Below are 12,856 nucleotides of genomic sequence, written 5' to 3'. Positions count from 1 at the left end.
CTGGTGACGCTGTCTGTGCTTTTTTTAGAATTCAAGGCACACTTAACCAGCATGGCTACCACAGCATTCTGCAGCGATACGCCATCCCATCCGGTTTGCACTTAGTGGGACTATCATTTGTTTTTCAACAGGACAATGACCAAACACACCTCCAGGCTGTGTAAGGGCTATTTGACCAAGAAGGAAAGTGCTATATCAGATGACCTGGCCTCCACAATCACCTGATCTCAACCCTATTGAGATGGCTTGGGATTAGTCAGACCGCAGAGTGAAGGAAAAGCAGCCAACATATGTGAGAACTCCTTCAAGACTGTTGGATAAGCATTCCAGGTGAAGCTGGTTGAGAGAATACCAAGAGTGTGCAAAGCTGTCATCAAGACAGGGTGGCTACTTTGAAAAATCAAAAATATAAACACTTTTTTTGGTTACTACATGATTCCATATGTGTTATTTCAGTTTTGATGTCTTCACTGTTATTCTATAATGTAGAAAATAGTAAAAAATAAATAAAATGAGTAGGTGTGTCCAAACTGTTGACTCGTACTGAATATAAATAAAATAAAGATTAAATAAAAACTATGACGTTTGGTGTAGTTTTTCTCAAGTGCAAAAAATGTTTCATGAAAACTAGTCAGCTCTCGTTGAATGACAACAAACAGTTAATGTTCCCACTCTAGTTAGGAGTAGTACTGTTGACCAATCACTGACGAAGGGGCGTAGACTTCGGCTACTGATACTCGACTTGCCTCAAGAACATTTTTGGTGTGCTGGAACAGCTGAAAAAAACCCTGCCGAAGACCAAAACGAACAAAAAGTAATAGTACTGTATATGCACGAACTGTTTTGACTGGCAAGCAATACGGTAAGCTTTAGGAAGGAATCAGTGTAGCCAACTGTGTGATGATCGTCAAAGCTTAGCTTATGTAAAAAAAAATGACATACTTATGAAGTATGTGTAGCTAGAGAGGCCTAATAGGAAAAGGGGGATACCTTGTCCGATAGTACAATTTGTGTGCGCATAATGATAATGATGATGGTGATCACTAGAAGTACTGTAGTAAAACAGCAATTAATGTGGTTTTGTGAGAATCATTCATTTGCTTACATCAACAACAGTAGGCATGGTTAAGGTAGGCTAGGCTACTACTAGGCCTATAGCCTAATCTAATTCTTCACTGGTCCAAAAAGTTGTACCTGACATGAACTGGAGCTGTGGATATTCTACTCGAACCGAATGATAAAAATAAAAAAAAAGACCCGACCAGATCGGACCTGAGTGACAAATGAAATGTTATTCAGCTAATTTGCCCTAGACTATGTAAGCTATACAAAGCTGTGGTCAGGTTCGGAAGGGTCCAGTCGAATATATCAGCTCTACAACATAGACCTGATCCATGACAATAGACAACTCAACCTGACTTGGACCGGAGGGACAAGTTGAATTTTGGACCCTCATGGTACACTAACCCAAATACTGGACCCAGGACCAGAACAGGCCCAAAATTCTAACTTGTTCCTCTGCCCCGGGTCTCTTGTTTTGTTCTTTTGCACAACTTTTTGGACCCTTGAAGACCTTCACCTTCTCATCATCAATTGATAAAAAAAATAAATAAAAAAAACTGCCATTTTGGTGGTGGCTTGAGGTACGACATGGCATTGCATTATTGCCAAAGACCAGCCTCTTTCCAGAGATTACATACCTCACCAAAACTTATTCAGAAGCTGAGAAGGGCAGATGGAGGGAGGGGGACCCTAAATTAGGTCCCCTTGTAGTGTGGTAGTCTGTCATCATTAGGACATCCACTGCTGCTCTGGAGGACTAGAGGGAATCACACAGGCTGTGTGCATGTCAGGAACAGACTGAGATAGCGTGCTCATTAAAGAGAGAGGGAGAGAGTGTGTGTGTGTGTGTTGGGGGGGGGGGCTGGGAGAGAACACTGCTGTGCCCCAGCGAGCTCAGTAACCACCGCTTACTGCTGCTCTGTAGTTGCCATGGATACAGTGCCCTCTCTCTCATGGGTATGGAGGGATGGGGTGGAGGAGAGGAGAGGAAAGAAGTGACTCTGGCTGCTGCCTCTGCGTCATATTTATACCATCGGAGAGCTAGCTGTCTCCATCCCTCCTCATCTCCGCGATCCATTTCATCTCTCTGTTTCGCTCTCTCTCTCTTTTTCTGGCGGTCTATTTGTCTTTGCGGTTGACCTGGTGGATGTTATAGTGAACTGACTCTGGTGTTTCTACAGCCAGCCAAGGACAGAAGACTGGAGGAGACAAAAGGAGGGGGGGGGGAAGGTAAGCATGGATGGCGTGTGTGTACATGTGCCTGTTTGTGTACATGTGCCTGTTTGTGTAGTGAGGTGCCAAGTCGACAGACCGACAAAGAGGAGAGGTAAAGATTTTTTTGTGTTTTTTTAAAATTTATTTATTTATTATTTTTTTGACCTCACCCGAGATGGATGTCATGCCCCTCAGGCTAGACTATGCCAAAGTCCTTATTTTGTGTGTGTAAAATGTAATGTTCATAATGACTGTTTGTTTACCTCCAGAGGTCAACATGTTCTTCACATGTTGTGTGATGCCTCTCATTCAGTTGTGTTTGTGCAAGTACTTGACTCCTCCTCTGACATTACTGTTGTGCTGTTGCTGCATGCCTTATGACAGAGAAAGACAGAGCGACACCATCTTTGTTTTCAGAGAAGCTGCTTCGGAGGGTGAGTGACAGTGTGTGAGTGTGAGCACCGGTGTGATCAACATTGCCTGTTTGTGCAGTCAGTGGTGAAGTGTATATCTCTAGGCTTAAAGCCTACCTGGTATATAAACAGGAGCCATTTCTCCAAAGCTGCAGTGGAGACAGACACACAGACGTACTGTACATGCAAACAAAAACACACATACAGACACACAAACACTCTGTGTGTGTGTGTGTGTGTGTGTGTGTGTGTGTGTGTGTGTGTGTGTGTGAAAATACCCATATCTGCCTTTGTTCTCAGTTCGCCATTTCAAAAACAAGAGTTCTACTGCCAGCTGAGATAATTCTGTTTTGGTCTGGCTAGACAGAGAGAAGGGGAGAGAGCGGAAACAGAGTAGAGAGATCTAAGAGCGAGAGATGTGAGGACTGACAGTAAAGGCCTCAGGGAGGGTGGCGATAGTTCCTCAGAAATGTGTCTAACAGCATGTATGACATTCAGCTCTGATGGCTTGCTCATCGACATGGCGCTTGATAGTTTGTAGAGAATGTCGTGTCCCACTTGACATTTTTGTAAAATGGTTGTTGTGTTTACTCAACGCATTGATCCTGACTGACGGATAACAAAGAGCTGTAGCTTGTGAAGAGGAGCCCCGCTCCTGTGAGTATATGTGTGTGTCACTGCGAGTGTGTGTGTGTTAATATTCTCTCCTCACCATTCTTGATGTTCCTAAGATATCATGTAGTGGAGCGAAGGAAGAGTAGACATGGGGCTCAGAGGAGTGTGTGTGTGTGTGTGTCTTTTTGTCTGTCTGTGCACGTGTGTGTGGTGGACTGTAAGAATATTGGGGTTAGAGAGCAGACATGCTTGATGGAGAGGGGAGGCTAAAGAGACGAGAGCGCTAGCGTGTGTGTGCATTTTCTATTTTTTATTTCACCTTTATTTAACCAGGTAAGCTCGTTGAGAACAAGTTCTCATTAATAACTGCGACCTGGTGTGTGTGTTAATTTATTTATTGTCAACAAACTCTTGTTTTGGCAAGCCGGTTAGGACATCTACTTTGCATGACAGAAGTATTTTTTCCAACAACTGTTTACAGACAGATTATTTGACTTATAATTCACTGTATCACTATTCCAGTGGGTCAGAAGTTTACAATACACTAAGTTGACTGTGCCTTTTAAACAGCTTGGAAAATTCCAGAAAATTATGTCATGGCTTTAGAAGCTTCTGATAGGCTAATTTGAGTCAATTGGAGGTGTACCTGTGGATGTATTTCAAGGCCTACCTTCAAACTCAGTGCCTCTTTGCTTGACATCATTAGAAAATCAAAAGAAATCAGCCAAGACCTCAGAAACAAAATTGTAGACATCCACAAGTCTGGTTCATCCTTGGGAGCAATTTCCAAACGCTTGAAGGTACCACATTCATCTGTACAAACAATAGTACAGAAGTATAAACCCCATGGGACCACGCAGCCGTCATACAGCTCAGGAAAGAAGAAGCCACTACTCCAAAACCACCATAAAAAAGCCAGACTACGGTTTGCAACTGCACATGGGGACAAAGATCGTTTTTGGAGAAATGCCCTCTGGTCTGATGAAACAAAAATAGAACTGTTTGGGCATAACGACCATCGTTATGTTTGGAGGAAAAAAGGGGAGGCGTGCACGCTGAAGAACACCATCCCAACCGTGAAGCACAGGGGTGGAAGCATCATGTTGTGAGGGTGCTTTGCTGCAGGAGGGACTGGTGCACTTCACAAAATAGATGGCATCATGAGAAAAGAAAATGATGTGGATATATTGAAGCAACATCTCAAGACATCAGTCAGGAAGTTAAAGCTTGGTCGCAAATGGATCTTCCAAATGCACAATGACCCCAAGCATACTTCCAAAGTTGTGGCAAAATGGCTTAAGGACAACAAAGTCAAGGTATTGGAGTGGCCATCACAAAGCCTTGACCTCAATCCCATAGAACATTTGTGGGCTGAAACTGAAAAAAATGTGTGCGAGGAAGGAGGCTTACTAACCTGACTCGGTTACACCAGCTCTGTCAGGGGAATGGGCCAAAATTCACCCAACCTATTGGGGGAAGCTTGTGGAATTCTACCCAAAACGTTTGACCCAAGTTAAACAATTTAAAGGCAATGCTACCAAATACTAATTGAGTGTATGTAAACTTCTGACCCACTGGGAATGTGATGAATGAAATAAAAGCTGAAATAAATCATTCTCTCTACTATTATTCTGACATTTCACATTCTTAAAATAAAGTGGTGATCCATACTGACCTAAGATGGAATTTTTACTAAGATTAAATGTCAGGAATTGTGAAAAACAGAGTTTAAATGTATTTGGCTACGGTGTATGTAAACTTCCCTACTTCAACTGTATATACTACCGTTCAAAAGTTTGGGGTCACTTAGAAATGGCCTTGTTTTTGAAAGATAACTGATTTGTTTTGTCAATTTTTAAAGTAACATCAAATTGATCAGAAATACAGTGTAGACATGGTTAATGTTGTAAATTACTATTTGTAGCTGGAAACGGCAGATTTAAAAAAAAATGTGTACAGAGGCCCATTATCAACAACCATTACTCACTCCTGTGTTCCAATGGCACGTTGTGTTAGCTAATCCAATTAGCTAGTTTAAAAGGCTAATTGATCATTAGAAAACCCTTTTGCAATTATGTTAGCACTGCTGAAAACTGTTGGTCTGATTTAAAGAAGCAATAAAACGGGTCTTTCTTTAGACTAGTTGAGTATCTGGAGCATCAGCACACTCATGTACTTGTCGTCTTGCTCAGTTGTGCACCGGGGCCTCCCACTCCTATTTCTATTCTGGTTAGAGCCCGTTTGCGCTGTTCTGTGAAGGGAGTAGAACACAGCGTTGTATGAGTTTTTTTTATTTTCTCTCAAAAACAAGGACAGTTCTAAGTTACTCAACTTTTGAACGGTAGCGTGCATGTGTGTTTGTGTGTGTGTCAGAGGAGGCTGGTCGGAAGAGCTGTAGGAGGACGGGCTCATTGTAAAGGCTGGAATGGAATTAATGGAACTGTATTAAACACAAAACAAAATATGGAAACCACATGTTTGCCTCCGGTCCATTGATTCCATTCCAGCCGTTACAACGAGTCCGTCCTCTTATAGCTTCTCCCACTGTGCGTGTCTGTGTGTCTCCCTTGGTCTCCAGTGTCGCAGTGCTCCAGGAGGGCTTTGCATTTTTAATCGATGCTGACTGTAGTGATTAACACTGCTGTTCTACACACGGATGCAAAACAGAGGGAGGACAAGGGAGAGAGTGAGAGGGAGTGTTTTTGAGGTTATTCCTATTTACACGAATGAACATTACAAATGGACGCTCAAATCAATGAACTGCACATCAAGGCCACCAATTAAATACGAGAGCCGGCACTGGCTGATCAATGTTTGCAAAGCACATAGCCTCTGCGTGACATCATACATTTAGAACAAAAAACAGGAGATTTCCCTGTCTGTTGCCCTGTATAATCATGTTGTTGCTCTGTACAAGCACTGATACGTTTGCCACAATAAGCCATTTCAAGAGACCTATGGTTTGTCTCCTTCTCTCTCATATCTTTCTCCGCCCACCAGTGTTGCAATTTGCATATTAATGAACCAACCAGTGCACTCTATTTCCTACTTCCTGATTCTCAGAGAGAGAGACAGCGAGAGAAAGTGAGGGAGTTCCGATCCAGTTTTGTTTCATTATATTCCCTGTTGTTCTACACCTTTTTTTTCACACTCTTCTCCTTGTTTCTTTCTCTTTGCACGTGTCCAGTGTGTCCATGCGTACGGAGGGAGGACTGAAGGCAGCTGTTTCCAGCAGAGCAGAGACCTACAACATGTGAGAAGATGTCTGTTGGAGGCTGCGCTTGCCCGGGTAAGTCCACCCATCTCTATCTCCCTCTCATGTGACCTCTCGTGTCTTTGCTGCTGTATAGGTTTGATGGTATCCACATATTTGTTTAGAATGTACTGTTAAAAAAAAGTCCAACTGGTTTACAGTGTTTTTTTCCTGACTCAATATTCAGGGTACTTTATACTGTATCTCAAGGAGACTGCACAACAACTTACTAGCTATTGCTAACTCACATCTGCACACATATGTGGCTTTCCCCCATGTTGAATGAGGTAAAGATTGTAAACAACTTGGGAGCAATGTTTTCTTGCTGGGACAAGTTTAGGCCAGTGAAGCGCTCCTGCGCCCACAGAACAATCATGTTCCTTATGGAGGGAGGTGGGGGTGGGTCGAGGAGGAGAGACTGAGGGAAAGAAAGTGAGAGAGAGAGAAAGAAAGTGATTAAGAGGGGACACACAGTAACTCAGTGGTCCTGTTTGAAAGCTAGTTTGTTTACATTCCTGTTTGATGTTGCACTGATGGATCCTCCCCCTCAGTGTGTGTGTGTGTGGCTCTGTGTAAGACTGAGTGTGGGCTGTGCTGTGGAACACTGACATGACTACGTCCTAACAGTCCGTGAGAGTCTGATCTGTAAGTACTGCAAGACAGATCTCACTGCTCTATCATGGTGGAGGTAGTCACAGCCTGGTAAAAATAGAACGCACGTGTGCTAAATTATCCCCCCCCCCCGCACACTCTCTCGCACATGCACACACACATGCAAGCTGCTCTTTCCCCTCTCATGTCTCTTCCTCTACCACTCTCCTCTCTTTACCTCTCCCACTCACTCCCTGTTGTCTCTCTCGCTTTCTCACTCTCTTTCGCCATCGGTGGCACCAGCTCATGCAGAATGTCACATGGTCTGCCTCCTTGATTGAAGGGAAAAGGACTTGACGCAGAACTAAGATGGCAGACAGGGGGAGTGAACCGATCCACTCTTTCCCCGATAGATTGGTACTGCCTCTGCTGACTGATACCACTCTCCCATTTTCACTGTCCCCTCCCGTCAGAAAGAATGCAGTAAGAAGAGGGATGATGAGAGGAACGGAGAGGGGGGGATGAGGAGAGGGGGGGATGAGGAGAGGGGGGGATGAGGAGAGGGGGGGGATGCGGAGAGGGGGGGGGGGTGCGGAGAGGGGGGGGGATGCAGAGAGGAGAGGGGATACGGAGAGGAGAGGGGGGGATGGAGAGGGGGGGGATGCAGAGAGGAGAGGGGGGATACAGAGAGGAGAGGGGGGGATGGAGAGGGGTGGGATGCAGAGAGGAGGGGGGGATACAGAGAGGAAAGGGGGGATGAAGAGAGGAGAGGGGGGATGAAGAGAGGAGAGGGGGGATGAAGAGAGGAGAGAAAGGGATACAGACAGCTTTCGATGTGATGTCACGTGCCGCAAGGAGAGAGGAGAGCAGAGCAAAGTTGGCATGAGCCACTGACTGGAGAGAGGAGAGAAGGAATGAGAAATGGGGTTTTCTACATGGTTGAAAATTAGATGGCAGGTAAACAAAGTCACTCAGTGGAACACAATCCTTCCAGTGTTCAGAGAAAGCTTCGTTGGGAGGAATAGGTGAGAAGAAGAGCACAAAAAGATGAACAACATCCTTCTAGCATTGCATAGCTTTATTTTATAATTAGCCAGTGAGGTATGTGGTTTAGCACTGAAGGAGAGGCAGCCTATGGTGAGTAATACAAGCAAAGAGACAGCAACTATTTGCTGTGCTTTTAAATTCCATCTCAGTGGATCATGTTTGTGCGTGCGGGGACGGTTACTCGGCATGCCCATGATTGTGCCCGGCCTCAACAACCCCTGCTACCCCATATAGACTCAGTAGAAGGGACAGAGTAGATATATAGGCTCTCACTCTTTTTCGTCCCCATTGTCTCCCTCTTTCAGCTTCTAACTACTTGCTTTGTTTGCCGTTCTGTTGGCCTCCTTGTTGCTATCGCAACCAGTGAGCAGCTATGACAATCCTGACGGGCTTGTGCTTTGAGAACCGTTTGTATGTAACTAAGGGGTTATATAACGGTAACTAAGTCTGAGCTTAAATCGCTTTGTTCATCTTCATTTTTTACTTTTCCATCATAAGTGGACAAACAAAGCCGACACACTCCAACTATGTTGTTTCTCTGAGACCTAAAACCTGGAGACGTTTAAAAGATAGATTCACGGGGTGTGTGTGTGATTGCGTGTGTATGAGAGAGAGAAGTGAATACATATGGTCTTTGCTTGTTGAGAGAAATTGTCAGTGACTTTTTTGTACAGTTCACCTCAATCACTTATCTCATCTCAGTATCTTTATCAGGGTCCGTTTTCATTTGCAAGTACGAGTCTGAATCACTCTATTCAGAACAAGCATGATGCCTACCAGGGCGTGGGAGTCAACGTCCGTCCCTTCAGGAAGTGAATTCAAATGTCATTAATGAACGGACAAATCATCTTTAATTCAATGATCATTAATTGCTTCATGGAATTTGCCTTAACCCTGCTGGCCTGTCAAGTCAACACCACTATTGGAGGGGACATGTTGTCATCTTACAGTCATGATCAATAGGCACCAATTGGAAGAAAGTCAACAAACAAGGACTAACCTGAAATATCAATAACAAACACTAATCCCAATAACAAATGCCAATTTTCGATTCGCATTACAAAACCTTTTCCATTGTACGCCATACTAATACTCATCCCCCAGATCTGTGTAGCTGAAAGCCTGTTGGCCAGTGAAGCACACAGTGGCGTCCATCATCAGCTCTGCCTAACCTTTTACAGGAAACACAGAGAGCAGAGTCTTGAGTAGATGGGGTGATGTAAGACAAGACACATGCGTCAGGCTTCTAGGGTAAAGGTTAGACTTGTGAATGAGACTACAGTGGGCCCCCTTTTCAGCAAGGTCTGTCTGGGTTTGAACCTGGGCCGTCTGAGCTTCACTGTGAGTTTTCCATAGGGCATTCAAGGTTGTAAATTCCATCAGCATTCCAGTTGAATACAACTAAGTTATATTGAGCATTCTGATATGATCTAGATGGTTTGATGAAGCAGAGCACAGTAAGTAGATATTCAGGACGATCACAAGAGGACGCCAAAGCATCCGTTTCATGCGTGACATGATTTCTAAAATATACTACATTGTCAAAGGTATGTGGACACCTGCTCATCTAACATCTCATTCCAAAATCATGGGAATTAATATGGTGTTGTTCCCCCCTTTGCTGCAAAAGTAGCCTCCACTCTTCTGGGAAGGCTTTCCGCTAGATGATGGAACATTGCTGCGGGGACTTGCTTCCATTCATCCACAAAAGCATTAATGAGGTCAGACACTGATGTTGGGCGATTAGGCCTGGCTCGCAGTTGGCTTTCCAATTCATCCCAATGATGTTTGATGGGATTGAGGTCAGGGCTCTGTGCAGGTCAGTCAAGTTCTTCCACACCGATCTAGACAAACCATTTCTGTATGGACCTCGCTTTGTGCACAGGGCATTGTTATGTATGCTGAAACAGGAAAGGGCCTTTCCCAAGCTGTTGCCACAAAGTTGGAAGCACAGAATCGTCTAGAATGTCATTGTATACTGTAGCATTTAGATTTCCTTCACTGGAACTAAGGGGCCTAGCCTGAACCATGAAAAACAGCCCCAGACCATTATTCCTCCACCAAACTTTACAGTCGGCACTATGCATTGGGGCAGGTAGCGTTCTCCTGGCATCCGCCAAACCCAGATTCGTCCGTCGGACTGCCAGATGGTGAAGCGTGATTCATCTCTCCAGAGAATGCGTTTCCACTGCTCCAGAGTCCGACGGTGGCGAGCTTTACACCACACTAGCCAACGCTTGGCATTGCTCATGGTGATCTTAGGCTTGTGTGCAGCTGCTTGATCATGGAAATCCTTTTCATGACGCTCCGGACGAACAGTTCTTGTGCTGACATTGCTTCCAGAGGCAGTTTTGAACCTAGTAGTAAGTGTTGCAACTGAGGACAGACTATTTTTAAGCGCTAACAGGTTGCATCCTATGACGGTGCCACGTTGAAAGTCACTGAACTCTTCAGTGAGGCCATTGTACTGCCAATGTTTGTCAATGGAGATTGTACGGCAGTGTGCTCGAGTTTGTACACTTGTCAGCAAAGGGTGTGGCTGAAATAGCCGAATCCCAAAATTTGAAGGCGTGTCCACATAATTTTATATATATTTAGTGCCCCCTATAGACACTGTTTAGCAACATAACCAACGTGTGCTTAACTATGGAGTTAAACAGACAGGGTTGGCTTAGACTTTTGACAACATGTCGACTATTTCTTCTCGAACCGTTTATTGAAAACATAAATACATTTGCACAACGAGCACTTGTCTTTCAGATACATTATTACAGTTTTGGTTAGCTCGGTAGGGAATGTTAGCCATATTAGCATAGGCATGGCATCAGTCAAAACAAAAAATGGCATCAGGAACAAGATGGAACGAGCTGAGACGAGCCACCTACAATTCCCCACATGGTAGCTTCTTGTCATTATTGCTAGCTATCTGATTCATATCAATGTACTCTACCTGGTCATGTCTATGCACGCACATCATTTCCGTGACGTACTTAGTCAACCCGTCTATTGTACTGAACACACAATGGCACAGTGGAGGGCATAGGGATTACTGGCTTTAACAGGATGTGCTGGCATACCAGCACATTGTCCTGCTGTTTCCAAGAACTCGCTCACGCACGGGCGCAAGCTTGCACACACACACTCCCGCAAACACACACACACGTGCACACTTGCATGCACGCACACGTACAACCATATTGTTTGTGTCTTCCTCGGTCTCTGAGATAATCCCAGCAAAGAACCACAGAAAGGGCAAGCTGTGTGTGTGTCTACAGTATTCTACATTCTCAGCCTGATGTGACTTTTATTCACCAGTGATGTACAGTTCTTGGAAAGTGCATTTTCTTCCACCAATCTACACACAATTCCCTAATGATAACAAAGTGAATTAAAAAAAATAATTAATTTTTTTGCTAATTTGAAAATAGAGCTATCCCCATTTAGTCGATTGTTTTGTTGATGGGCTGTTGGTTGACCGAGATTTCTTTAGTCGAGCAAAAAATATATATAATGGGGTGCAAGACATCTGTATGAAAAATTACTACACTACCGTTCAAAAGTTTTGGGTCACTTAGAAATGTCCTTGTTTTTGAAAGAAAAGCACTTTTTTTTTTGTCCGTTAAAATAACATCAAATTGAACTGCCTAGAAGGCCTGCATCCCGGAGTTGCCTCTTCACTGTTGACTTTGAGACTGGTGTTTTACGGGTACTATTTAATGAAGCTGCCAGTCGAGGACTTGTGAGGCGTCTGTTTCTCACACTAGACACTAATGTACTTGTCCTCTTACTCAGTTGTGCACCGGGGCCTCCCACTCCTCTTTCTATTCTGGTTAGAGCCAGTTTGCAGGGAGTAGTACACAGCGTTTGTATGAGATTTTCAGTTTCTTGACAATTTCTCGCATGGAATAGCCTTAATTTCTCAGAACAAGAATATACTGATGAGTTTCAGAACAAAGTTATTTGTTTCTAGCCATTTTTAGCCTGTTATCGAACCCACAAATGCTGATGCTCCAGATACTCAAGTAGTCTAAAGAAAGCCAGTTTTATTGCTTCTTTAATCTGAACAACAGTTTTCAGCAGTGCTAACATAATTGCAAATGGGTTTTCTAATGATGACTTAGCCTTTTAAAATGATGAACTTGGATTAGCTAACACAACGTGCCATTGGAACATAGGAGTGTTGGTTGCTGATAATGGGCCTATGTAGATATTCCATAAAGAATCTGCCGTTTCCAGCCACAAATAGTAATTTACAATTTACAACACAGTATTTGTGATCAATTTGATGGACCAAAAAAATTGCTTTTCTTTCAAAATCAAGGACATTTCTAAGTGACCCCAATCTTTGGAATGATAGTGTATATTTATAATAATATTAACCCTTCTTTTTTTTGATCTCCTTATTGTTATTATTATGATCCTCATTATAATAATAAGTAATGTCATTATCATTAGCAGGCTTAGAATTGCAACTTCAAATGAGCCATTCATGATTTGAATTGCAATTAAGCATTTTAGTAAAAAATAAATAAATAAAGCGACTCTTGAATAATTAGCCTTAACACATAAATAAACCGTTCCATGTCGGCAATTGCATGCGACTGTTTTTTAGCCTTTTCTGTTTATTCGTGGCGTCCTCTTCATCTGTTTTTTCTGTCGC

The 12,856-nt window shown here is 43.5% G+C and overlaps 1 protein-coding gene across 11 annotated transcripts in view; it reads left to right on the top strand.

Moving 5' to 3' along the window:
• The first annotated feature begins 708 nt into the window (after positions 1-708).
• LOC110525977 (LIM domain-binding protein 1) overlaps positions 709-12,856 on the top strand; it is a 42,228-nt gene continuing 30,080 nt past the window's right edge. For 3 of the 11 annotated variants that reach the window (XM_036981415.1, XM_036981389.1, XM_036981403.1), the window contains exon 1: positions 5,884-6,594. In XM_036981415.1, the coding sequence (XP_036837310.1) occupies positions 6,567-6,594 (28 nt within the window). In that variant the 5' untranslated portion in view covers positions 5,884-6,566. Of the gene's footprint in view, positions 863-2,218; positions 2,293-2,412; positions 2,712-3,315; positions 3,348-5,877; positions 6,595-12,856 lie in introns of those variants that run through there. The other 8 variants (XM_036981355.1, XM_036981332.1, XM_036981324.1 and 5 more) reach the window with 8 other exon arrangements.

This window comes from Oncorhynchus mykiss, chromosome 1 (genome assembly GCF_013265735.2).
Source record: "Oncorhynchus mykiss isolate Arlee chromosome 1, USDA_OmykA_1.1, whole genome shotgun sequence".
Taxonomy (NCBI): Eukaryota; Metazoa; Chordata; class Actinopteri; order Salmoniformes; family Salmonidae; genus Oncorhynchus; species Oncorhynchus mykiss.
The sequence above is the reverse complement of the archived record's forward strand: the minus strand, read 5'-3'. Positions and strand labels throughout refer to the sequence as shown.